The 27232-nt window shown below is 41.3% G+C and overlaps 1 protein-coding gene across 4 annotated transcripts; it reads left to right on the top strand.

Annotated features, from left to right (window-relative positions):
• The first annotated feature begins 525 nt into the window (after positions 1-525).
• FBXL3 (F-box and leucine rich repeat protein 3) lies at positions 526-27079 on the top strand. 4 transcript variants are annotated; one of them, XM_089680392.1, is made up of 7 exons: positions 526-863; positions 6455-6528; positions 18043-18156; positions 19311-19677; positions 21445-21567; positions 23826-23997; positions 25975-27079. In XM_089680392.1, exons 3-7 carry the CDS (start codon positions 18152-18154, stop codon positions 26616-26618), a joined length of 1311 nt encoding a protein of 436 aa, XP_089536518.1. In that variant the 5' UTR covers positions 526-863; positions 6455-6528; positions 18043-18151; the 3' UTR covers positions 26619-27079. The 4 variants fall into 4 exon arrangements, with proteins under 4 accessions (XP_089536518.1, XP_089536517.1, XP_089536516.1 ...); XM_089680391.1 differs by having other exon boundaries at positions 6452-6528; XM_089680390.1 differs by lacking the exon at positions 6455-6528.
• Positions 27080-27232: the final 153 nt, after the last annotated feature.

Here is a 27232-nt window from a genome sequence, read left to right as displayed (position 1 = left end):
ACCCCGGGCCCTCAGGCAGTGCCTGGGTTTCCAAGTAGTCTGCCCCTGCTCCCCTCCCTCTTAGATTGTAAGCTCCAAGGAGCAGGGTCCTCCTAACCAGGGGTGGACTGACAACTCATGGGGCCCCCAGGCAATAGGGGATCATGGGGCCCCTGTGTCCTTGCTCAAGCTCAAAAAAGCCTATGAGAAAGGTACCAGGGGCATCTCATGGGGCCCCCTACTGACCCCGGGCCCTCGGGCAGTGCCCGAGTTTCCAATTGGTCAGTCTGCCCCTGCTCCTACCCCTCTTGTATTGAACTATATTGTCTCCCTTCATATTGTAAAGCGCTGAGCAAACTGTTGGCACTATATAAATCCTGTATAATAAGCACCACAGCTCCCCTAACTACACAGGCAGCCTGAGAGGAGCTGTTCCCAGCACTGAATATTCCACACACACGGTGTAGCGAGGTTTCCAGTCACCTGGCACTCTCTTCCCTGTGCGCGCTCCCGCCTGCAAGGCTGGCACGAGCGCCCGCCTCCTCACTCGCAGCCATCTCGTGAGGGGAACGCGCACCAGCACCGCCATCTTAACAGACGGGACGACAACATCAATAAGACGAGACCGAGCACTACAGGAACTGGAGACACCGGAGGACGGCGCCCACAGGCTCGCGGCTACACTGAGCGCCGGGCACCCTCCGCTGTTGCCTGGTGGTCGTGTTGAGCGGCCAGGGCCTGGTTGTCTAATGAGTGCCGGGGGAAGGCTGCGCTGTGACGGGGAGCTGAGCTACAAGAGTGCGGTCCCGGGCTAATGCGACCAGGAGACGAGGGCATTGAACGACCACTCTTGTGCGAACCACCTCATCGTACCCACCATCCAGGTACTCTATACACACTAATACTGGGGCCGCCGTCACGTGATGCTTCTGACAGGCCAGCGGCGGTTGTATAGAGCGCAGTCACGTGACACCCCCTCCTGTGTGTATGGACAGACGGGCACGCGCCTTGGGCTGTACAGGAGTCTGGTCACGTCTGTTTGTATGTAAACACAGCTCACCCCAACTTTGCTGCCCACATGTTGTTGGCCTTCTGTAAACGAATATTTGTTTTTTTTGTTCAAGGATTAGGTCGGATCTGTTGAAATAACATTTGGTCTTTGAGGGTTTTTTTCACCAGTATCTGTTGTGTGTACTCACCATTGAACTTTGTATTCCTGGTGCATCAAAACAAAAGGTATCCAATATCTTAGTTTACTTTCTTTGTAAAGAAGCCACAGCCAAAGTAGAAGAAACTGTTTCCTGCATCTCTTCCTCTCCATGGGAACAGTGGTCTCTCTGCAGAGATCCCGCACATCCCTTTTGAGCCCAGGTTCACACTGATGTGGTGCAGAATTCGCACCAGATTCTCTGTGATTTCCGCATCGCATCATAATCGCATTCCGTTAACGACACCTCGAAATCAGTTTGCAATGTGAACACCGATGTGATCCAGTTCTGGTGCTGAAAAAAAAGGTTCTGCATTTTTTCCTTGCAGATGTGTTGCAATTTGAGCCATACAGAATGTATGGATCAAATTGCTCCGCACAGATATCGCATGTGATTTGCACAGGAATGCGGTGCGGTTCCCATGTGAATTGCACGCAATGTGCCACACCGCATCAATGTGAACGTGGGCTTAATCAAGCTAATATCTCCCCCCAGCCGTGCCCCCTTCCCTGATTCCTCCACAATCAATAATACAACTATCAGTCCCTCCCCGCAGGGTTGCAATCCTGGACTCTGACCTGTCCTTTCAACCACAAATCAAATCACTTCAAATTGTCAAGGCTTCACCTCCGTAACGTCTCCAAAATGTGTCCCTTTTTTTACCAGTGAAACCCCTAAGGTTCTCATTCACTCTCTTGTTATAATTCACCTTCCCTCTTACAATACCCTACTCGTTGGCCTGCCTCTACACAGGCAGTTCCCCTTTCAGCTAATCATTAAAGGGGTAGTTAAACCACGTCCAAAAAAAACCCCTGCAAGGTAAATACATAATGTGCTTTTATGCATCGCATACTAGCACAATATGTAAAACTTACCTTAAAAAGAAGCCCTCCAGAGGCGCGCTGTCATTGCTGTAGAGGCTTCCATCTTCACCCGGCCTTCCTTTTGGGTTCGCAAGCTCCGGCCATTTGGCTGGCTGAGCCACGATGATGTCACTCCCGCGCATGCGCACAGAATCTCAGGACAGGGCACAGTGCTCTGAAGGAGCGTCATCGGTATGCCATTCCTTCAGAGCACAAGCAGCAGTTGTAAAAGAAAAAACACAAAAAAACAAATATCTCCTAAGTGTTGCACATTTTAGGAGATATTCATTTTTCTTACAGGTAAGCTTTATTATAAGTTTATCTGTAGGTAAACATGAACAAAGTGGCTTTACTAGCACTTTAAAGCTGCTGCCAGACTCCACCCCCTTGCCAACCGATCGGTGCCTGCCACCCCGCTTCCTTCCACTGTCCTTCCTTCCACTGGCTACCAATTGCCCAGTGAATAAAATTCAAAATACTAACAACATTATACACCATCACATGAATCTCACCTCAAGGAACCTTTAGCAAACTCTGGAAGAACTCTAAGGTTGATAAAACCTGGATCATACAGTTGGAGTGTAACTTTTGTAGTGAACTTTAGACCTTTGCTCAAAAGAACCTTTGTTCAATTTGGTAATAAAACCTGGAAGCTGATTGGTTTCTGTGCAGAAGTGAGTCTGATTTTGCACTAGTCAGCTTTAGTAAATAAACCCCACTGTCTCTTAGGCATAACAGGAAGGCTAGTGCAGTCAACAGCAACCCAATATGTTGGATTGTTGAACCCACACAAATGCTATAAAATGTGCAAACTTGACAGTAAGAGTAACCTTTTTGGGAATTGAAAACAGATTATTTTAGTGTCCATCCTATATGACAAATAACCAGATGGTTTTTAAACTACTGACTTGATCTCTTCATGGACAGCAGAAATATTCTACATGTAGAGTAGGGTATTGCTAAAACACCCACAAAAGTCTGTGTCAACCAGCTTTTGTTCACTTCAGATGGGTTTTGCTTTCCCTTATTCCCTATGTGAATGAAGAACCTACCTGAAGAGGGTCAAATACAGGTTGCAAGGATGTCAACTGCAGGTCAGATGTACCTGTCAGTGAATTCTGAATTATATCAGAAGCTTCTCATACTGATGCTGTTGACACTAGACTCAGCAAATCAAGAGCACCCTCCCTCCTGTGATTATGTTGTTTTTTTTTTTTTTTGTGTTTTTTAAAGCCAATAATCTAAATTCTATTCTTACTTGCCTAAAGCGAAATCCTCTAAATGATCACTAGCATTAAAACAAGAAATATAAATGCCCCTTTTGCTTGCCTACAGCTACAGTAATGCAGTGTTCTGGTCCTGAGTCCTTTCTCCATTTCTGTCCTTTGGGTGTCTGTCGCTCCGGCATGATGTGGACACTTCCAGTTGAGGTCCTCTTTCATTGGCTTCAGAATCATAAGGACTACACAGGGTGGAGAGGAAACCAGTCCCCAAGAGGATAATGAGTGTGTAAAATGCCTGATCCTCAAGACCAGGTTTTCAGAGCAAGCAAGTTTAGATTGCAGTATGTGTTAGGAAGATGTGTTGGTGGAAACCACTGATGAGAGAGAGAATTTGTATAGAATGCCTAGCTAAAATGTGATATATGACCAAAGTTGAACTTTAATTCTCTCTTTTTTTTTTTTTTATCTCTGGAGTTATATCCCTTAATTTCCTTTCTTGGAGAAACAACAGGAAATTTAGCAAAGTAGGTGTTGGAGCAGACATCCCCATTGGGAGATTTCCCCTCTGCCACTCTCTTGCTGACAGCTGTATATTTATTTATACTATACTAAAAATATATTTATTTAGGCTTATATGTATTTTGTATTTTGCTGTATATTTTGGATTTCATATCCCTTTATGTCCTGTAGTCAGTAAACATTAGAATAACTAGAGAATAAATATCCCCAGTTGGGCTCACAGACAGCAATAAATACCTAAGAGGTTCTGACACTTCTACAGCGCATCCAGAAAGTATTCACAGCGCTTAACTTTTGTCACATTTTGTTATGTTACAGCCTTATTCCAAAATGGATTAAATTAATTTTATTCCTCAACATTCTACAAACAATACCCCATAATGACAACGTGAAAGAAGTTCATTTTGAAATCTTTGCAATTTATTAAAAAAAAAAAATGAAAAAAAAAAAACATGTACGTACATTGAGGAACTGAAGTATTTGAACACCCTGCAATTTTACAAGTTCTCCCACTTAGAAATCATGGAGGGGTCTGAAATTCACATTGTAGGTGCATTCCCACTCTGAGAGACAAAATTTAAAAAAAAAAAAAAATCAGGAAATCACATTTGTATGATTTTTAAAGAATGTATTTGTCTTGTACTGCTGAACATAAGTATTTGAACACCTGAGAAAATCAGTGCTAATATTTGGTACAGATGCATTTGTTTGCAATTACAGAGGTCAAACGTTTCCTGTAGTTCTTGACCAGGTTTGCACACACTGCAACAGGGATTTTGGCCCACTCCTCCACACAGATCTCCTCTAGATCTGTCAGGTTTGGGGGCTGTCACTGAGCAACACGGAGTTTCAGCTCCCTCCAAAGATGTTCTATTGGATTTAGGTCTGGAGACTGGCTAGGCCACTCCAGAACCTTGATATGCTTCTTACGGAGCCACTCCTTGGTTATCCTGGCTGTGTGCTTCGGGTCGTTGTCATGTTTGAAGACCCAGCCATGACCCATCTTCAATGCTCTGACTGAGGGAAGGAGGTTGTTGCTCAAAATCTCACAATAAATGGCCCCATTCATCCTCTCCTTAATACAGTGCAGTCGTGATTTCTAAGTGTTAGAACTTGCAAAATCGCAGGGTGTTCAAATACTTCTGTTCCTCACTGTAAGTATTCACAGCCTTTGCTCAATACTTTGTTGAAGCACCTTTAGCACCAATTACAGCCTCAAGTAGTTTTGAGTATGATGCTGCAAGCTTGGCACACCTATTTTTGGGTAATTTCTCCCATTCTTTGCCGTACCTCTCAAGCTCCATCAGGTTGGATGGGGAGCGTCACTGCACAGCCATTTTTAGATCTCTCCAGAGATGTTCAATCGGTTTCAAGTCTGGACTCTGGCTGGGCCACTCCAGGACATTCACAGAGTTGGCCTGTACTCCTTTGTTATATGGGCTGTGTGCATAGGGTTGTTGTCCTGATGAAAGATGAACCTTCGCCCCAGTCTAAGGTCCAGAGCGTTCTGGAACAGGTTTTCATCAAGGATGTCTCTGTACATTGCTGCATTCATCTTTCCTTCAATCCTGACTAGTCTCCCAGTTCCTGCCTCTGAAAAACATCCCCACAGCATGATGCTGCCACCACTATGCTTCACTGTAGGGATGGTATTGGCCAGGTGGTGAACGGTGCCTGCTTTCCTCCAGACATGATGCTTGGCTTTCAGGCCAAAGAGTTCAATCTTTGTTTCATCAGGCCAGAGAGTTTTGTTTCTCATCGTCTGAGAGTCCCTCAGGTGCCTTTTGGCAAATGCCAGGCGGGCGGGCTGCAGAGATGGTTGTTCTTCTGGAAGGTTCTCCTCTCTCCACAGAGAAATGCTGGAGCTCTTTCAGAGTGACCATTGAGTGCTTGGTCACCTCCCTGGCTAAGGCCCTTCTCCCTCAAAGGCTCATTTTGGCCGGGTGACCCGCTCTAGGAAGATTCCTGGTGGTTCCAAACTTCTTCCATTTACGGATGATGGATGCCACTGTGCTCATTGGGACCTTCAATGCTACAGAAATTGTTCTGTACCCTTCTCCAGATCTGTACCTTGATACAATCCTGTCTCAGAGGTCTATGGACAATTTCTTGCACTTCATGGCTTGGTTTGTGCTCTAACATGCACTGTTAACTGTGGGACCTTATCTAGATAGGTTTATGCCTTTCCTAATCATGTCCAATCAACTGAATTTCCCACAGGTAGACTCCAATCAAGTTGTGGAAACATCTCAAGGATGATCATTGGGAACAGGATGCACCAGAGCTCAATTTTGAGTGTCATAACAAAGGCTGTGAATACTTATGTACATGTGTTTTTTATTTTTTCGTTTTTTATTTTTAATAAATTGAAAAGATTTCAAAACTAACATCTTTTACGTTATCATTAGGGGTATTGTTTGTAGAATGTTGAGGGGAAAAAAATGGATTTAATCCATTTTGGAATAAGGCTGCAACATATCAAAATGTGATGAGCGTTAAGCGCTGTGAATACTTTCTGGATGCGCTGTACACTCTTTAAAACAAAAATGAAAAAAAAATAAATTTAATGGTAAATAGATACACTTTAGGATGCCCCTAAACATGAAACAGGCTGTAAGATCCAACCACTAATCAAAGCATAAACCTTGTTTTGTATCAGCAGGAGGAACCAGTGAGATCTTGGGGGAGCCAGGAGATCGACACTCCCAGAATTGTTGGTTTCCTAGTGGACTTCAGGTGACCATTTCTCAGGATGGGAGCAGCGTTGAGCTTTACAGACAGTAGGAAAGGGGAGTATGTACACTTTTCTTTTACAGGTATACTTTTACCTGGAAAAGTGTTCTATAATGTCAGGAGTCTCTTTAGGATCCCGATTTATTGCTTTCACATATAGGGATCTGTGTCCATGGACACACCCCTAAACAGCTTTCAGCTTGCATTCTTGATGCATACATTATTAAGCACAAGCAATACATGTAATTTATACATCCAGACTATCTTAATGGCTGACTTATCCAATAGCTTTTTTTGTGCTACACAAATGTCCTGTGACATTGCAGCTACTGTCTTTTTAATCTAAAAGTACATTTTTCTCGTAAAGGAAAAAAACGTGCATGAAAAATTAAAAATTGGTGCAGCATCAAAAGGGTCAAAGATACTCTGTCATGGGGAAACCATAGGCAGGCTGCACTTATTTTTTCCACAATCTCATGCGGATAAAGCCCCAAGACAAATCTGTCCCTCACTGGTTTGTAGGGACATTTTAACATTTGTTTTGGGGAGCTGTAAGTATGGTCTCTCTGTGCATTGCCCCCATATATTTTCTTTAAAAGCTGGTCTCCAGGACAAGCAAATGTTGTCTAAATCCAAGAGGCCTGTGTATTCTTAGCTTGGTGTGACTTCTTCAGGATCCATGACAGTAATCCAGCATGAAACTTTGCCTCTGTACCTGAACTTGCTGTAATAAAACTGTAGAAGAAGATGAAAGAAAGAGTGCACAAACCTTGCGCATTACCTTAATAAATAGTGACTAATTTATTATTACGGAAATATACTCACAAAGTGATGGTATAACAGGCATAATTAACCATAATCCAAATAGGGTTACAGGTAAGTCCAAAAGGGGGGGGGGGGGGAATGAAGGCTAACGTGTTTCGAAGGGTGCTCCCTTCTTCATCAGAGCTGATCAAAAAAAACCAAACAAATACATATACAAATTCCCCTCAAACTATTTACATGAATCATGAAGGTATAACAGGTGGTGATACTGTAGATGAGCATAGCAATACATTTTATAAATAATCATAGAAATGGCAATACGTATAATAATAATGTCAAATCTCTTGCTGTAATAAAGACAGAACAGTACTTCTCTCAGTCATTATGTAGGGTGACAGGTCTGCTATGAGGCCCCTCCTCTAGTTCTCTGCAGGCAGCCTGTACCTCTGTTTTTTACAGACTATGTGCAGCCCAGCAGGGATACTTTTACAAGGTAATATCTGGGTTTGGTGCACACATATTGGATTATCTTCCCTGTGGCGATTGAGGAATACATTTTAAATAAGTTTTTACGCTTGCAGTTGAGATAAAAAACTGACAATATGTCTTTCTTACCCTGAAAAGAAATTAGATTAATGGTTCTGGGGCCCATTCACACGTGTGTGTGTGTATTTTAACGCGCATTCTGTTGAGCCTGCCAGTTAATTTCCTGTGGACCCATGCCAAAGTTCAATGCACATAAGCACCTGACCCATTTTTGTCTAGCATAGCACGTGAAAATGCATGTAACTTTGTCTCTGTGTAGTGCTGCATTGTCAGGTTATAGGCATTGTTTACTGCAGGCCTCAAAATTTCCACTCGCCTGCGCGTATTTGGCGAGTGGAAATAATGAGGGGGTGAGTTTGTCCCAGAGAGCAGGGTCAGAATGTCAGTAGAGCTTGGTCCCGCCCCATCCTGGGTACATCAGAGGCAGTGCTGTATTTCCCAGTCAGCAGGAAGAGGGCGGGGTCAAAGCATCAGTGGAACTCCCAGTCTCTGACCATCTCCTCTAGTACGTCTGCAGTCTCTGATCATCTGTAGTACATCCCCAGTCTCTGACCACCTCCTGTAGTACATCCCCAGTCTGTGACCATCTTCTGTAGTATATCCGCAGTTACTGATCATCTCCTGTAGTATATCCGCAGTCACTGATCATCTCCTGTAGTATATCCGCAGTCACTGATCATCTCCTGTAGTATATCCGCAGTCACTGATCATCTCCTGTAGTATATCCGCAGTTACTGATCATCTCCTGTAGTATATCCGCAGTCACTGATCATCTCCTGTAGTATATCCGCAGTCACTGATCATCTCCTGTAGTACATCCGCAGTCTCTGATCATCTCCTGTAGTACATTTGCAGTCTCTGATCAGATGGGAATGGAGAAGGAGGAGGACATAGAATGGGAGAGATGGGACTGGAGAAGGAGGAGCACATGGGATGGAGGAGAGGTTTACATTGCTTTATGTTAATATTGTTAAAGTTGTTGATATTTATTTCTGTAACTTTACTCTGCATAAAACATTTAATAGTGTTATTTTATGAGATAATTTTTGTGGGCATGAATTAGGGGCAGGACTCGGTAGGTCAACTGGAGGTGAGTAACTCTTAAGGCCTGGCTAGTAGCTCAGGACTTGAAATTTTGAGCCCTGGTTTACTGCACTGACATGCATTGGGGACAACGAAAAATTAGTTTGCTGCACACCCCCCAGAACGCATGTATAATATGTGTGGCCAACACACACTACATTATTAAGTTATGTGTTGAATTAATTTGTTAGCATGGTTTATAGAAAAATGGGGTTCATCATAATTTTTTCACTAAAATTGCTTTAGAATCCCATTCTGCAAGTGTTTGGTGTTCAGGATCTTCAGTTGTGAAGATCCATTTAAATATACATTTTTAAATATGATTTCTGTTGTACATTTTTAGTTGTTTTTCTTGTTGGATATTGCTAATTTCAAAGTACTGTCCAAAAAAATCCACTTGTATAGCTTAACGCTTAACACCACATTTAATGTCTCTATAAATAGTTTGTTTAGGCCAAGTTGGCCCAAACAAACGATTTACTGCACTAACAAGTGCGCTTGCTGGGCATGCTGTATTATCGGATGTAGCCTCAGCTACATACAGTATACAGTGATTTGTTCTGGTAGTGGGACAGGGACTGTTCCTGGAACAAAATAGTCGGGCTTAGCGCTTCTCATGCATTCAAGTTTTGTATTCTATGAATGAATATAAAGCTTCCTCTGGCTGATGTTGAAATCATGACATCATCCACCCACCTCTTTGCCTCAGCCAATCAGAGGAAACTTTGTATTCATACATAGAATACAAAGCTTTCCATGAATGGCTAAACAGCACTCAGCCTGACTGGAAGTTCCCATCTCACTGTCGGAACACATCGTTGTATACTGTAAGTAGTTGAGGCTAAATACAAGAAGTACAGTGTGCCAAGCAAGCACACTAGTTAGTGCAGTAGATGGTTTGTTTGAGCCAGCTTGGCAATTCATTTTCCTAGTTGATTCTGTGATGTTAGTCAAGAGGATACGAAATAGTGGTGAAAATTGTGGATATTTGCTTATTCCAATAGAAAAATTGAACCACATGGTTCACTGAATGATTAAATGCTTGGCGGCACATGTTGCAAAGGAGATAGTAAGTTAAAGTGATACTAAAGGCTTAAATATGAAAAAGACAAACAAAAAAACAAATGTTATACTTGCCTGCTTTGTGCAGTGGTTTTGCACAGAGCAGTCTGGATCCTGCTCTTCTCCGGTCCCACACCGGCGCTCCTGACCCTTCCCTCCTTTCGGGTGCCCTCACAGCAAGCAGCTTGCTATGGGTGCACCTGAGTAGGCATGTTCCCACGCCGCTGCTCTATGTGTCCATTCACACATGGAGCCATGGCTTGGCCCCGCCCTCTCTCTTCTCAATGGCTGTGATTGACAATAGTGGGAGCCAATGGCTCCGACTGCTGTCTCAGCCAATGAAGAAAGGGAGTCCCAGGATAGCCGACCGAGACTCCAGTGCACATTGCTGGATTGAGAGGGGTATTGGGGGGATGCTGCACAGAAAAGGTTTTTTACCTTCATGCATAGAATGCATGAAGTTAAACCTTCTGCCTTTACAACCACTTTTAAGGTTGCAATTTTTGAATTAAGATGTTTTAGGCCCCTTGCACATGGAGCTGCAGTGCTTTCTTGGCGGCACATTAGTGCTCCCGGTAGGGACAGGTGTAGCTTTTAGACTTTGACATGCTGCCTGCAGTGGGGCTGGACGCTGCACTGTTTTCTCCAGAGCACACTGCAGCTGAATGGGCCTATGTGCAAGGAGTCTTAAAACAATTTAATACTTTTTCCAGCCTTTTTCAAATTGTAAATGCAGTTAGAGACCTAAGATGCTCCACAGTGGTTTTACACCCCGGTCACATCAAGCCCGACTTTGAAATCGTTAGACTTGCAGTGAAGTCGCACAATTTCAAAGTTGGAGGACATGCCTATTTCAGGTGAGATTTGCAAGACATCTGACACAGATGGCTAGGCAAATCACACCAGAAGTAGTGCATGCACTACTTTAGAAATCATATATCATCAGACATGACCGCTGTAATTGCGGACAATAGGTTGCGACTTGGCATGCAATTTGTAAGTCGCATGGCATGCAAATTGCATGCCAAGTTGCACCCAGTGCAACCGGGGTCTTACGGTAATAATACTGCAACCTACTGAGGACAAGGCAGTATTTACCTCTGATGGCATTCCTCTCATTATGTATTTATTAGACTCGGTAATAGAGACTAATGGCTGTCCTGCTAGCGGGCACAAAACAGGAGATGGACTCAGCTCTATCCTCTATGATCACAGCTGAAGCATGTGTGAGGTGTCAAAAGACACAAGTTCTGCAAGATGTAAACACTGTCTGGCCCTTGGGCAGACTGCTGCATTGGGAAGGTACATTGGTTTTGTTATTTCAGCCATTAAAGTGGGAAGTTGGAATTTTCAGCATTAGGAGCTATTTTGCCACTGAGTTGAAAAAGAGATGGATCTTAGTTGCTGAGCGACAAAGTCTCTGTTGGCTTTCCAGTGGAAAATCATTATGATTTTCTTTGTGATAAGTCACTGTAATAAAACGGGGATGATCACTGTGAGAAAACTCAGGAACTCTCCTGCTCCTTTTGTATTTGTTTACTACATGAATACAGGTACTCTGTAACAATATACCAAGATAGTTATTAGAGAGTCTTGGGTGTGGACCAAGAAAGGAAATTGCTTCCTTGCACAATTGTAAAATAAATTGTTGGGTGCTGATTTTTTTCTTTTGTGTCACGTTCCGAGTAAGTGTTGTGAAATGTTATGCATTTTCAGAAGAGCAGGTAAATGTAATTAAGGAAAATATATTGTTTTTCAGACTTCAAATGCAAATTTTGGACAGTATATTTTGTATTAGTTTGAGCAGAAATAGAAGTACATCTATGTTTTGTCAATGTCTGATTTTTGTTAGCATTGTTCTTTCAAAGTCAATTTGTTTGTTAGTGGTGGAGCCTGTATTCAATCCCCCATAAGGTCTTTACTGATTCCTATTATATGAAGCTGAGCTTGCCTTAAGATACGTGATGAATATATGAGAACTTGATTGGCCAGTGACAGCGGTAGTATAGATGAGATATTCAAAAAGTGTCTTTTGGTTTCTGGATTGATCTGCCTTCTCTGTGTCCTCCTCCAGTTCTCTGGATTTTGCATTTGAAATGGATCATGGATTGTATATTACAAACTCTGCTCATTTCTTTTTTTCAGCAAAATGTTAAAAAACAATAGCTTTACCCTCCAGGTTTTGCACATTTTCTGCCAACAAGTAACACAATTCTCAGATCCTTTTTTGGATGTAGTAAATTTGGCACAGTCTGTTGGCTTCGTGTGTTTTTTTTGCTTTGTTTAATATTTTATTTGTAGTGTCACTATTTTTTACCTTCTGATAGAATTAGGTGACTTTAATTTTTATGTGCTGTGTTTTTATTTTGGTTTAATTTGTGTTTGCATAGCGTTTTGTATTCTAATGAGAGATTGTCCTTTTTTGTTCTGTTTTTATAAAGTCTGAACTACACAGATTTTCTTGTTCTCTCACTAGCATGAGGTTAACCCTTTGCCAAAGGTTAGCCTCAAGCTCTGAAACAATGACAACGTGAAACATCTACTAACCTACATAGCAATAAGATGACAGCATAAACTCATCAGAGTTAATTTGCTTGAATGATCTGTTAATGCAGAGGTTCTGTGTCCTCCTGCACTGTATTGAAGCAGAACTACACTGCATCTGAGCACCACAAATCAAAAATGCTATTTTCAAATAATTTTTAATATTCAAACTCATCCATCCATGTCTTCATGCTTTATTTAACTGAGAAATCACTTTGAAAACCACCCCCAGCATTTCTGGCTGTGGCCATCTTAAAATGCTACTAAACCCACAACTGTAAAATCAGTCTGTATATGAAGTGAAGCGTGCTTGTTTTACTCCCTGATGAACCTAAGGGGTTAATCTTCTGCATTGTGTTAAAAGGCTGTTTGATCCTGTCTTCTCCTCCCTTTCTTCTACTGTCCCCAATCTATCTGCTGATAGCATGGCCAGCTTGCCCCAAAGGCTTTGTTCTAAGTTTGATGTGTACTGATAGAGAGTTTTTTTTTTCTTGGGACAGTGTATGTGATCAGCACAGGGCCAATCAGCGCTGTGCAGACAGAGGGTCAGGGGTTATGCAGCCTCATAGGACAATCAGGGGAGGAAGAAAACCCCTCCTACAAGCTGAAACCAGCGCTCTGCTGGACACTGATAGAAATCACAAGACTGCTCTAACTGCTGGTGAGAAAAGGTATTTAGCAGTTTATATTTACTAAAATAATTGTATTTCCATGTTCTGTGTATTGAGAGACCAGATATAGTAAATGCAGAGTCCTGGGTTTAGTAACACTTTAAGTAAGGGAAGATGATTCATGTAGCATTTACTTCCTGGAATCAATCTGCCCTTAGCTCAGGCATGCAGGCAGTAAGGTGTGCATAGTTGAGAAAAACCCTCCTGAAGACTCCTGGAATGTATGAGATCATTTGCCTAGGCATTGAAACCAGGAAGTAACTGAAGAAATGAAGAAAAAAAAAATTAAAAACAAGTAAATATGATATACTTTCCTATCTATTAACAATAGCCAATGTTGATTGAGAGAGTGAAGTTCCACTTGAACTTCCTGATTTTGGAAAATAGGGATTCCCTCTGCCCACATCCCACTGTGCAGACGTTTGCACTTGTGGGTGTGCAACTAGCCACCATGGGAACATACTTAGCGGGGCATACAAGATTATGCTGTCAGCTCTTGTATGTTTTATTTCATATAGTTTTCCTTTGCCACAGGTTCACTGTATTCTTCTTCTAGTGGGTAATTCAAATCTTTTGCAGTGTAGGACTAATATCCCTTATTTTTTTTGTTCAAAGATCTTTATTAGAAATAAACAAGTCAGTGATACATCCAGAATCATTCTGGAACGTAGACTGGTTTAAAACAATGTTTCCAAACAGAGAAATATAAGCGGGTAGCAGTAGAAGCAGAACTCCAGTACTAATGGGAACTAACAGTACCCAATTATTTGCTGATGGAGTCTAAAGGTAACAGTAATGGCAATGATGTTAATCGGGGGTGTAGTAGGTAGAGCAGAAGGAAGGAGGGTGGGGGAGGAGATACCACTAAAGAAAAAAAGAGGGACAGGATAGGCAAAAAAGAGGGGGGGGCTTGGTGTTGATATATCAGGCACAGGGCAAATAGGTATTCATGACAGGACTAAGGCAGCTGACCAGGGCATGCTCAGATAAAGTACAATTTAACTAAAACGCCATCTGGTAAAAGTTTGGAATGAATATCCATTGTTTTTAGGCTGGATCTTTATCCTCAAAAGTACAAGTCAGTGTTGCATGCAACTCTGCAAGGTGACATAATGGCATTAGGCATTTACTTACATTTCAGTAGATTGGGGCAGCACAGTGGCTAAATGGTTAGCACTTCCGCCTGGCAGTACTAGGGTCCTTGGTTTGAATCCCAGCCACCTGCCTGGAGTTTGCATGTTCTTCCTGTGCCTGCATGGGTTTCCTCCGGGTACTCCGGGTTCCTCCCACACTCCAAAGACATGCTGGTAGATTAATTGGATCCTGTCTAAATTGGTCCTAGTATGTGTATGTATGAATGTAAGTTAGGAACCTTAGATTGTACACCCCTTGAGGGTTAGGGACTGATGTGAATGTACAATATATATGTAAAGCGCTGCGTAAATTGACGGCGCTATATAAGTACCTGAAATAAATAAATTTCACTTCCTGGTCTTTATAGGCACTGGTGATGTAGCTGGGGCCTCGCAGCTGCCCCCGGGAGGGCTATGTCAACAGTGCCTTCCAAGGAAGTCTCCAGTATACATTGTAAGACCTTGCATGATTTCCTGAACAGCTCACAAGTTCTTCTATCACAGATTCATCTTTTCCCAGATGATATCTAGTGTCACGAGGGCAAGGAGGAAGCTACAGAACTTTACATACATCAATACAATCCTATGAGATTTCATTAATTTATTCATAAATTCTTCCAACTCATTATACACACTCCTGGAAATAAAGTCAAATAGAATCATCTGCTGTTTTTAAAAATAGCTGCATGAAAAGCTTTGGAGCACATAAAAGATAAAAAGGAGGCAGAGCACACCCTTTAATGTAGAGTAACTATGTACTTTTGTTTGGAATGTTGAAGGGGGAGGTCCACTTTACTTACCTTGGTTAAATAGGGGATGTATAAATCCTGTATCGACAAATCAGTAGATTTCAGGAGTCAAAAAACCCAGTCAAGGGACTTTTTTATGTCGGTTGACATGCATTTTAGCGTGTGTTAAATAAAGCGTACTGCATCTTCACAGGATATCTTGTGCATTGTGTTGACATCTGCTTACACCCATTTCATTATGTTAAAATGCATACATGTTGCTTTTTAGTGCAACACAGTGTTATGGTGTGACTAGGACATATTGGAAATTTTGTTTTTCAGATGCCCTTCTGTTGATCTGTGTTTTTACAGCTGCGCTAAAACGCAGATCAATGCATGGGGGGGTGGATTGGCCCTTAAGCTGGCCATACATTATACAAATTTCATCTGGTTCTTCATGGTTCTTAGTGGGTGGCCCTGTTGGCCCCCTTCTAACCGATGATCTTCAATTGAAAAATCAAAGGGGGCCTGGTGGAAAATTCTCAGAGGAGAATGGGCAGACCGATTACTGCAACATTCAGATGGTAGGGTCAGAATTTGGCGTAAAGAACATGAAAGCATGGATCCATCCTGCCTTGTATCAATGGTTCAGGCTGGTGGTGTAATGGTGTGGGGGATGTTTTCTTGGCAATAGCAAGGTGTACCTAATGAAGTGGCCGGTGAGTAGATATGGTAACTTGTCCTAAAAAAGGTAGTATTTGGATACTAAAACCAGTTTAGAAAATTGATGTGGTATGGGGATACAGATGTAAGTGTAACAAGTCTGTCTGTCCCTTAGTAACAGGTTTTTTTAAGTAGCCAAGGAACGTGCTCTTGCATTGAGAACAGAACAACATAAAGGCTAAAAATAAGTATGCTATTACAGGGGTGTGGAAATTTTTTAAAAAACTACTTGTCCAGGGACTAAATCAGGGTCCCAGTCTACTTGTCCCGCATGACAATCTACTTGTCCAGATAAAAGAGAAAAAAAAAATGTTTTTAACCAAAATTGTATTTAAATCTGAGGTGCTGTTAGGAATGTCTGGGACTTGTAAAATCAGAAGGGGCTCTGTGGTGACTTGAACGTTTAATTTTTTTTAACATTGCGCTGTATATCTCCTCCTCCCCTCCCTGCCCATCTCCAGCACTGCACTGGGACTAGTAGGGAGCAGAGAGACTTTGCAGTGCAATGAGCACCGATTGGGTGCTCGTCAGGAGAGGGGAGTGTCAGGCTTATCCTTTATCCCTTTTGCTGCCAGAGCCATTTTTGTGGGGTAGCCTGAAATTTCATACATTATCCATGAGCCCTATGAAGACCTTTTACACCTCTGAAGAGTAATCGAGGTTGAAGATAGCTCAAATCTCACTATGCAAATTGTAATCACCTCAAATATACATAAAGGTTAGTAAAAGTGTCAAAACAAGAAAAATGAAAAGTTCATATAGCTATAAGCCATAATCCATAAATATGAAAAGAAATTTCCACAATCGATGGTATTATTGTAGACCATGCTGTAGCTGCAAATGTGGATAGACTTGCTTCAACTGGTCACCAAGGTGCACACCACCACCGAAGTATCGAATGAAGGCTTACCAGAAATGGAGACCCCTTAATTACAGGGGGTCCCAACCAGCTTTATAGTGTAGAGCACCGGAAGGCTTTCCGTATCACGCCCCAAAGCATGGAACTTCCCAGGCTCCAATTCGAGTGTAAACTCAAAGTGTAGTGCTAGAGAAGGTCATGAAAGAAAAAACATGCCTCCTATAGTGCAATACGTATTAAAAAACATATTTATTTGTGCAAATAGGATCCTACTTACAAGCTGTAGAACAATTAAAAGCATTCACGTGAACCATATCCAAGATGGCCGACAGCGCGATGATGTCAGAGGGAGGCTCTGCCCCCTGACAAACTTCAGTTCCCTATATATTCTATAGGCGATGCTTTTAAAGCCCCTTTATAGGTCATCAGTATAGTGTTACAGAAGAGGCCTTAGTAGGTGCTATAATTATTGCTCTCAATCTGGCCTGATTGGCGATATGTAATGTGAATTGCAGTGAACATTTTCATGCGTAGGCACCCCAGCGCGTACTTTTACTTTTGTATGTTGGGGTGGGCGGGCCTCATATTTTTTTTTTTTTTTGGAGGGGATGTTGTATGCTTAGGTGCAACTTTGATTTTTTTTTTTTTTTACTTTTTTTAAATTGAATTTTTTTTTTTAATTTTTTTTTTTCATCACATAGGGGACAAAAAGTCCCCTATGCAATGATTTTTTGTTGACAGGTTCTCTTTAATGAGACATCCAAGGTCTAAAAGACCCTGCATGTCTCCCCGGAATGTAATGCAGTGTACATCACACTGCATTACATTCTTTCCCGGAGTCAGGAGCTGGGAAATTGAGAACGGGGACCCGGAAGTGACATCATAACTTCACTTCCGGGTCAGGACAAGAAGGGGCGGGGAGCGGACACATTCGCTCTCCTCCCTCCCCTCTAGCTGCCGGCGCATGCTGAGCCAGTCCTGGGCCTGCAGATGGGCAAGCGGAGCCTGGGAGACTTGGGAGAGTGGGGGGAGGTTCACATGTGGGGGAGCGGAGGCTGGCACCATGGTGGATTGTGTGAAAGCAATTGGGCGGCAGCGCTGCTGTCCGAATGCTTTCACTTGACAGGTGAGCACTGCTGCTTGCCTGCAGCAGGGCTAAAAGTTTAAAAAAGCTACCTGCCCAACACCCAGAACTACATGTCCCAGGCATCAGGCGGTACACATTCAACATCCCTGTATTCTGAAGGATTTTGGCTATGCCTTTTCTACAAAAATATTTATAGCAAATAACAGACATAATGCTCTGTCACACAGAGCAGGGTCCACTCCGATTTTGTCGATTTTACAATAAGGTTGCTGCTTGATTAATTCCAAAAGTGACATACTGATGCCTATTTTTTTAGGTGTACTTGTGTTTAAAGAAACCTCGTCGGGAGACAGATATGAAGCCTGAGATGTTCATAGGGGTCTATGAACTTATGCATTCAGTGACAACAGAAAAGACTCTACAAAATGAGGTGCAAACTGCAAAAATGCCTTCCAGATATTTGCAATTAGAGTAATGGCTGATTTAGAGTTTAGAAATTCTGCTTTGATCACTAAGATTCCCTGTTGATACTACTTGTCTCTTCTTTGCATTTCTTGCTTGTCTCTCAAATTGTATGCTGCATGCTTTTGAGAATTGCTTCCCTATGTAGGAGGGCCAAAGGTTTACTAAGTACTGCCACCTAAACCTCTTCTGCTTCACATTTCCAGGGTTAAGAGACACTTCTTTCTTACCTTTAACACAGAGTTTGGGGATTAAGGCGATAACATGCTCTAATTTTGCACAGGGGCCTTGGAATTTTTGGACAACCTTAGGGTGCCCTGCTATACCCCAGTTGTTTTATCCTTTTACACTGTTCTGTGAGTTTGTATCGAGGAAAATTCTGCAACTGCAAAATGAAAAGTGATGTACCTTTTTGATTAGAACAAGGATATAGGGACGGGTCCCTTCTAGTCCTGAAGTGTGCAAAAACCAGCATGTTATCACACTAATTGCCCCCCCTTAACAGTCCTGATGACAAGATTTGCAGCTCCTAGTTTAGAAAAAACAAAAGGCCTAGTAGCTGTGCCTTACTGTTGTTTTGCAAGTTAACAGCATGAAGAGCGATACCATGGGTTTCAGCTTGTACAGTATAAGAGCAGTGTGAACAGCAAGGTTTTATGAAACTTTCCACCAGCTTTTGCAAGTTTCAAGCAGCTTTTTGTAAAAAAGCTCTAGTCAGCTATTGTTTAAAAATGTTATCCACAGATCTTAATGGGAGTGCTGATTGCCACTTTACACAAGTTTCTAACTGGCTTCAGCAGCCTTTCAACAAGCTTCAAGAAGTGCTGAAGTTAGCAGCTTGTTTAAAGTGGCAATCAGCACTCCCATTAGGATCTGTGCTCAACATTTACAAACTGGAGTTTAATGGCACTTTAAAAGTTTCAACAAAGTGTTCTGAAAGGGCTGCAAATGCATTGTAAAAGCTTGCTGTTCACACTGCTGTTATAAAGGCTAAAGTCCATGTGGCAAATGCCTAATTATTTTCAAGCTCTGTTTTGTTTGTTGATCATGCTACAATTTTTCTTGTGATTCTAGATGTGTGACATATATATATGTGTATCTATATTATCTTTTTACATTCAGGATGAAGAGAGGAAGAATGGCCAGTGATACCAGCATTGGTTTATCAGTAGGAGAACTGGGAGAATTGTCAAAGAGACCCAAAAATTCAGGAGATGAAACCACAGAGATGTCAAAGTCACATGACTGGGGAAATCTGCTTCCAGATATAATACTACAGATTTTTCAGTATTTACCACTTTTGGATCGCGCACATGCTTCACAAGTGTGCAGGAACTGGAATTATGTTTTTCACATGCCTGATTTGTGGCGTTGCTTTGAATTTGAGCTTAATCAACCAGCTACTTCTTACCTAAAGGCAACACATCCCGATCTGATCAAACAGATTATAAAAAGACATTCAAATCACCTGCAGTATGTCAGCTTTAAGGTAGCTTACTGAAATATTGTCATTTTTAAGAATTACTAGGGTGTGCTTTTGCCTCTTCTATTTAGGAACTAACAAAAGTGTTAAAATTTGGAGGGGGTTGGGGAAAGAATTGTCAAAGAAGAGGTAGGTGGGTAGGCATGGTAGAGTAGCGAGGGGGCAGCAAGCAAGGGCAGCAGGTGCAGCACTGTAGTTTGAGTGAAATTATTATGTGTGTGAAAGTGGTTTTGACACTCGCACTCCTGAAAGGATCCCCATGTGCAATAAAATTGGGAGCGTGAGAGTTGCTTTTGCTCCAGAAAGGCTGCCATCAATATGGTGCATGCATAGTAGTGGTTGCTGTTAGGGATGCACCTAAATTTTGTTTTGGCCGAACACACCCCTTTCGGCCAAAATGAAAAAAGCACCGATACAGGTGCTGGAAAAACCCTGCCGCCGGCCGCTGCCACCACCGGCCACCGCTCGGTAGTTCAGCCTTACCTGAGAAACCATCGATCCCAGTGCTGGGCATAGAGATGAGTGAAGTAAAGATGGCTGTCACACATCTCTATGCCCTTTTGAGGATTGGAGCAATTTCTCTTCCAATTCCGGCCATTTTTTTTTTTTTTAAAGCATTAGATCAATGCTTTTTTTTTTTTTATCCAATGCTTTAAATTGCAGAGGAGAGATATGCGGTCTTATTGACCCCATATCTCTCCATAAAGAGGACCTGTCACTATTTCTATCAAAGGATGCATGCATTTCTTGTGATAAGAATAACAGTGCAAAAAAACAAAAAACATTAAATACATTTTTTTTTAAAAAGTTTAAAGTGCCCGCGTCACCCCGTGCTCGCACGTAGTGATGAACACATATGTAGGCCATGCCCACTTATGTAAATGGTGTTCAAACCACACATGTGAGGTATCGCCACGAACATCGGAGCAAGAGCAATAATTCTCGCACTAGACCTCCTGTAATTTTACACTGCTAACCTGTAGAAATTTTGAAAGCATCACCCATGGAGATTTTTAACTATCGCAGTTTCACGCCATTCCATGAGCGTGCGCAATTTTGAAGCGTGACATGTTGGGTATCTATTTACTCACCATAACATCCTCTTTCATATTTTACAAAAAAATTGGGGTATAGTTTTTTTATAATCAGTGTATTTTTTTCCAAAAAATATACATTTATTTTTAAAAAACTGCGCATTTTGGTTTTCGGCCAAGTGTGCATTTTGAATTTTTGGTTTTGGCATCAGAATTTTCATTTTGGTGCACCACTAGTTGCTGTGCACTGCTACTATCACACGTGCATGAGAACATGTTGTGATGGGCAGATGGATTCTCCAGCCATAGCCAGCAGAGAGGGTCAAACCTGTTACCAGTTCAGGATCGCAGGGATTGCCACTTGCTCGATCTGCAGAGCGCCTGTGTGCAGTGTTTCCAGGCAGAGGGGTGTATCAGCAGGTTTTGGAGGTGCAGATACATGCTCCTGCCATACAGATCTGTACCTCCGAGTCAGTGAAAGATGAAGTAGGTCCTTTTCTTTTTTAAGATTTTTTTCCTTTTATTACTTTACTTACTTTTATTTATTTACTTTTAGTGTAGTGGTGCAATAGCTATCTTCAGCCAGAACTTTGTTTACAAGCTGATAATCTGCTGAGTTTATCCCTTAAATCCAGATTTTTGGGAAAAGTGTTGAACCTAAACTGAATGATAAGCCTAGTTGTTCATTTTATTCTTTGCATTTTACTGTAGATACACTAGTATGCATCATTTATTTCAGGTGGATAGCAGCAAGGAATCTGCAGAAGCTGCATGTGATATTCTTTCGCAACTAGTAAATTGTTCCCTAAAAACTCTTGGACTTATTTCAACTGCAAGACCAAGCTTTATGGATTTACCAAAGGTAAATATTGGTGTTTGTTTTGTAAACTGGTGATTTTAATTTCCTTTTGCTAAACATTAAACAGATGCAGCCATCACTTCCTTTACAGGAAAAGAACCTTAGCCTAAACCAAAAACAAACCTTTAATATATAGTTTACCAGTGTTTGGATTAGGTTTCTTTTTTTAGGCTATTAACATTTTTAGCAGAAAAAGATCTTGATCTTGCCAGAAAAGAGATGTTTCGTAACTTCCTGTGCACTGAACTTTAATGTAGATAAAGAGAGGGGGATGTGTTTGTAGTCCAAATCAAAAGGGTAACTTGGGGTGAAAATGCTGCTTCCTTCATAGATATGGTGGAGTGGGTCATTGTGTGTTGTCACCATAGGATAGTGCTTTATTTGTAGGATTACTAAGTAAAAAAAAAAAGAACAAAACAAAACAAATGCTTCCACCACATCTAAGGACTGGTAAACTGCAATATCTTACATTTGTTTTTGGTTTCAGATTTGCTTTAATGTGGTGGTAAAATCTAATGTGTTTTTTTTTTTTTACCTTATGCATTCTCTGCATTAAAGGTAAAAAGCCTTCCAATACTAGTTTCACCCACCCCCCTTTCTAGCACTTACCTGAATCCTCTATCGATCCAGCGCTGTGCATGGCTGCAGGTCTTCTCTCCCTACTTCCTGCTCTCACAGGCTTGACTGAGAGCCATGGCAGCCATTGGCTTCCGCTGCCGTCAGTCAAATTCTGTGAGGAGAGAGCAGGGGGTGGGATAGAGCCGCACTGTGTGTGTTTATGGACACACACAGCCCGTACTGGGCCCGCACTTGTGCCCTCATAGCAAGCAGCTTGCTGTGCGGGCACACACAGAAGAGGAGGAGCGGAGAGTGCTCACGGGGGGCTGCAGAAGGACGCAAAAGACCGCTCTGTGCAATACCATTGCACACAGCAGGTAAGTATAAATCTCTTTGTAAACTCTTATTACTTTTTAAATAAAATAATCACTTTAACACTCCTTTCTGCACATTGTTTAGATTTTAAACAATTGACATAATATACTAATTGTATTGGTTGCCACCCATGTGTTAGATCTTTTAATGGGTTAGCGGCTTCCATTGTAATGACTGTAGAATAATGCAGACATTAACCACATGCCCTCCAGATGATTTACCCCCCTTTCCTGACCAGGCCATTTTTTGCGATATGGCGCTGCGTTACTTTGACAATTACGTGGTCATGCAACGCTGCACCCAAATTAAATTATGTCCTTTTTTCCCACAAATAGAGCTTTCTTTTGGTGGTATTTGATCGCCTGTGCAGGTTTTTTTTTTTAATTTTTTGCGCTATAAACAAAAACAACCTGACCCTTTTGTGAAAAAAAAATATATATATTTTTGACTTTTTGCTATAAAACTTATCCAGTAACGAAAACTTTAAAAAGTAAAATTTTGTCATAAATTTAAGCCAAAATGTGTTCTGCTACATGTCTCTGCTAAAAATAAAATCCCAATACATGTAAATTAATTGGTTTACGTGAAAGTTATAGTGTCTACAAATGGCGGTATATATACTGGGATTTTTTTTCTTTATACTAGTAATGGCGGCAATCAGCGACTTATAGCGGGTCTGTGGCAGGCATTCTGACATTGGGGGAGCAACTGATTAACTGCCACTGATATCCCAATAAAACTAACACAGTGATCAGTGCTAATAAAAAGCACTGATACTGTACTAATGACACTGGATAGACGGGGTTAACATCTGGTGCGATCAAAGGGTTAACTGTGTGCTGTGTGTGTGATTGACTAGGGAAACCTACTGCTATGCAGAGCAATACAAAGAAGCATGTCGGTGCTGACGGGAGAGTTCCTTGTTGTTTACACACAGACCTCTCACCTTTCCTCAGCAATCGCCGGGTGCCGGCAGGAAATCTCCAGTCGGGACCTGGCGATCGACATCTGTAGCCACCAATATATATGTGATTTTGCGCAGCCCTGTAGCAGTAGTTCTGCTTCAGGGTGCCCATACTGACCCTTGTCCACAGTGAAAAGTGCCTACAATGGGTGTGGGAGCATCAGAACTGGAACAAGGTGCAATGGAAGAAGGTGGCTGGTGTGATGAATCAAGTTTTCTTTTACATCATGATACCTTTCCTGTATAATGGGGTCGTGTTTACACAGTTGTGAGTTCTTGTCAGTAGGACCTTCTGCATGTTACTTGGTTAAAGGCACTGATATTTTACTGTAATAAACACTCTTGTTTTCTTTCTCTCTTATAGTCACACTTCATATCTGCACTTACGGTTGTGTTTGTCAATTCAAAATCACTCTCCTCACTTAAAATCGATGACACTCCAGTTGATGATCCATCTCTGAAAGTGCTAGTGGCAAATAACAGCGACACACTGAAGCTTCTGAAAATGAGCAGTTGCCCTCATGTCTCACCTGCAGGTATGTATGCAGATAATATTTAGCTTAAAGCTGATCTCTGTTTCATTTAACTTTAAATAGTTAGTTTGGACTAAGCTGGTTTAAACAAAGTATTTACTTCACTAACAGCTGAAGCTACTGTATGTGCTGTATAAACTGCATGTAGCCTCAGCTACATGTTCCCACTGCTGAAACAAATCAAGCCTGTTCAGAAGAAACTTTGTATTCTATGAATAAATACAAAGCTTCTTCTGATTGGCTAAGAGAGAGCTTTGTATTTAGATTTCACAGCTTCATTTGAATGGTTGAGCAGCACTCAGCCCAACTTGATTTTGTGCAAAAATGAGACAGGAACTTCTCACACAGCACTGTAAGTAGTATTTAGCTGAGGATACATACAGTTTATACAGTATGCCCACCAGACACATCTGTTCATGAAGGAAGCAGTTCATTTGGTCCAGCTTGGCCCAAACAAACTCTTGAAAGCACAGGAAGCTTGGAACTATCTTTTAAGATGATTTCAAGTGTTTGGAAACCCCCCAAAAAAAGAAATGTCACTTCCTGGTAGGTTACCCTCCTTGGTAGCTTACCCTCCTTTGCATGCAGGGGATTACTTTCCTGTGCAAGCTCTTTCTTTTTTTTTTTTTCATTTACCTGTTGATCCTGCCTGTAAGGAACTTTCTGTCTTAGGGTCCTTTCACGTGGGCATTCTGTTTTTTTGTTTTTTTTTTTTTTCTTCAGTTCAGTCACGTTTTTTTCAAAGAAAAAACGGATGAGTTTACATCTGTTTTTTATTTCATCCGTTTACATCTGTTTTTACATGTTTTTTCATCCATTTACAACCGTTCAGATCCATTTATATCCGTTTTGGTCCGTTTCTATCCGTTAACATCCATTTTTCATCCGTTCCAGTTTTTCTTTGTGGAAGAAAAATAGGGGTTTCTTTTGCTCAAAAAACGGATGTTAATGGATGCGGGCATTAACAGATGTAAAAAGATGTTCATCCGTTTACATCCTCAAGTCCATAGGATACATGAGGGCCTGTTTTTCATCCGTAAACAGACAGATGAAATACAGACATATGGATCGCCCGTGTGAAAGGGGCCTTAGGGTGACTATGCTGCTGTACATCAACAATTCTGAATTCTAAACTTTTTCACAGGACTCCACAAATTTTTGTATGAATTTTAGTTTCAGAATTTTTCTTTGACTGAAATTACATTTTCAAGTGGACCCGTTTTACAAGTCACATTTGTTTTTAAAGGTAAATATTATATATACAGTATATATAATATTTACCTTTTAAAAACAAATGTGACTTGTAAAACGGGTCCACTTGAAAATGTAATTTCAGTCAAAGAAAAATTCTGAAACTAAATTCATACAAAAATTTGTGGAGTCCTGTGAAAATCAACAGGGGATAATTATATATATGTATATGTGTGTGTGTATATGTGTGTATGTATGTGTATATATATATATATATATATATATATATATATATATATACATTTTTTTTTTTTTAGAGGTATAAAACAAATGTACAGCATGCACATATAATATAAGAAACAATAAACATCCAACACTAAACACTGGTCCAATTAATACAGCAGTGCAGTATAGTAGTAAAGTGTAAGCCAAACATATCCATATATCATGCAGTGCCAGTTTTTCATAGAATCCCAACTACCTTAGAGAATTCAATTAGTTCTTCTCTTTCACTGTTTTGGGAAATTATCATGTTGCATAGAAGGCAGTTCTTTAACTGCTACAAAACCTGAAAGACACCCACATAATTGTGGCAGTCTGACCAGATATGTTGAGAGGCAGCCTTTGAAGAATGTTGCAGTGTAGGAGGGAATTGCCTTAGATATCAAAGAGAGGTAGACGTACCATTTCTGTAGAATGTATGGTTCATACAGTCTTCTACTAAATTCTGTTTTTTATACCTGTAATAACCTATACAAATTGGCTAAAATATTCTAAATCTGATTACAGGAATCTTGTGCGTAGCTGACCAGTGTCATGGATTGCGAGAGTTGGCATTGAACTATTATTTACTGAGTGACGAGCTCCTCCTGGCACTGTCTTCAGAAAAGCATGTTCGTCTGGAGCACTTGCGTATTGATGTTGTCAGTGAAAACCCAGGACAAACACACTTTCATACCATTCAGAAAAGCAGCTGGGATGCTTTAATAAAGCACTCTCCTAAGGTGAACTTGGTCATGTACTTTTTCCTTTATGAAGAAGAGTTTGATCCCTTTTTCCGTTACGAAACACCAGTTACACATCTGTACTTTGGAAGATCGGTAAGCAAGGAGGTGCTTGGCCGTGTTGGCATGACATGTCCTCGATTGGTGGAGCTTGTCGTGTGCGCCAATGGACTTCGTCCGCTCGATGAAGAACTGATCCGCATTGCAGAGGGGTGCAAGAACCTGACAGCCATCGGACTTGGAGAGTGTGAAGTTTCTTGCTCTGCTTTTGTAGAGTTTGTAAAGATGTGTGGTGGGCGTTTGTCCCAACTTTCCATAATGGAGGAAGTATTAATCCCTGACCAGAAGTATAATCTGGAGCAAATTCATTGGGAAGTGTCCAAGCATCTTGGCAGAGTCTGGTTTCCAGACATGATGCCTACTTGGTAGGATGTGAACATGCTTCGCTTCCAGTGGGTTTATGGAAGAGCACCTTAAATCTTCAATATGTTGCATGGCAAGCTAATAATTCTTCTACCAGTTTTCTTTAATTTTTGCTTTATTTAAAAGAAGTGTGCAGGAATTAATTTATTCAGTTCACACTATTAATTTTGAATCTCTAGGGACCATTGCACAGCTTTTGTTTTTCTGTAAATTCTGTAGATTAAGTTAAAATATACTTGTGTAAAAGCTGGGCTGGAGACCTGTACTTTACTCAGCGTCCTTTTCAATGATTTTGTTTTAAAGTATTCAGCTTTGTGCAAAACCTAAAGCGTCCAAAAATGTGTACAATTAATTTATAGACCTCTTTTCTGGATGTGTATTTTGCCAAAGGCAAGGGGTATCTTTTGCACTTACATGATGCATCTGTCATTTGTATGTACTTAATAAATAGGCCCTACTTTCTTGTCTCACAGTTCCCATTTTCATAATAATCCCTGGTGGAATGAAAATCTCTTTGTTTCAGAGCATTGTATGCACACTTTTCATTTTGTTTACATAAGGATTAGTAGGTTTGAATGTGTAGGAATGCAGGAAGGTTTAGGAATGCTTTTATATGGTGT

The sequence above is a fragment of the Staurois parvus genome, unplaced genomic scaffold, assembly GCF_062004578.1.
Source record: "Staurois parvus isolate SC_StPar_1 unplaced genomic scaffold, SC_StPar_1.0 ptg000243l, whole genome shotgun sequence".
In the NCBI taxonomy this organism is placed as follows: Eukaryota; Metazoa; Chordata; class Amphibia; order Anura; family Ranidae; genus Staurois; species Staurois parvus.
The sequence above is the reverse complement of the archived record's forward strand: the minus strand, read 5'-3'. Positions and strand labels throughout refer to the sequence as shown.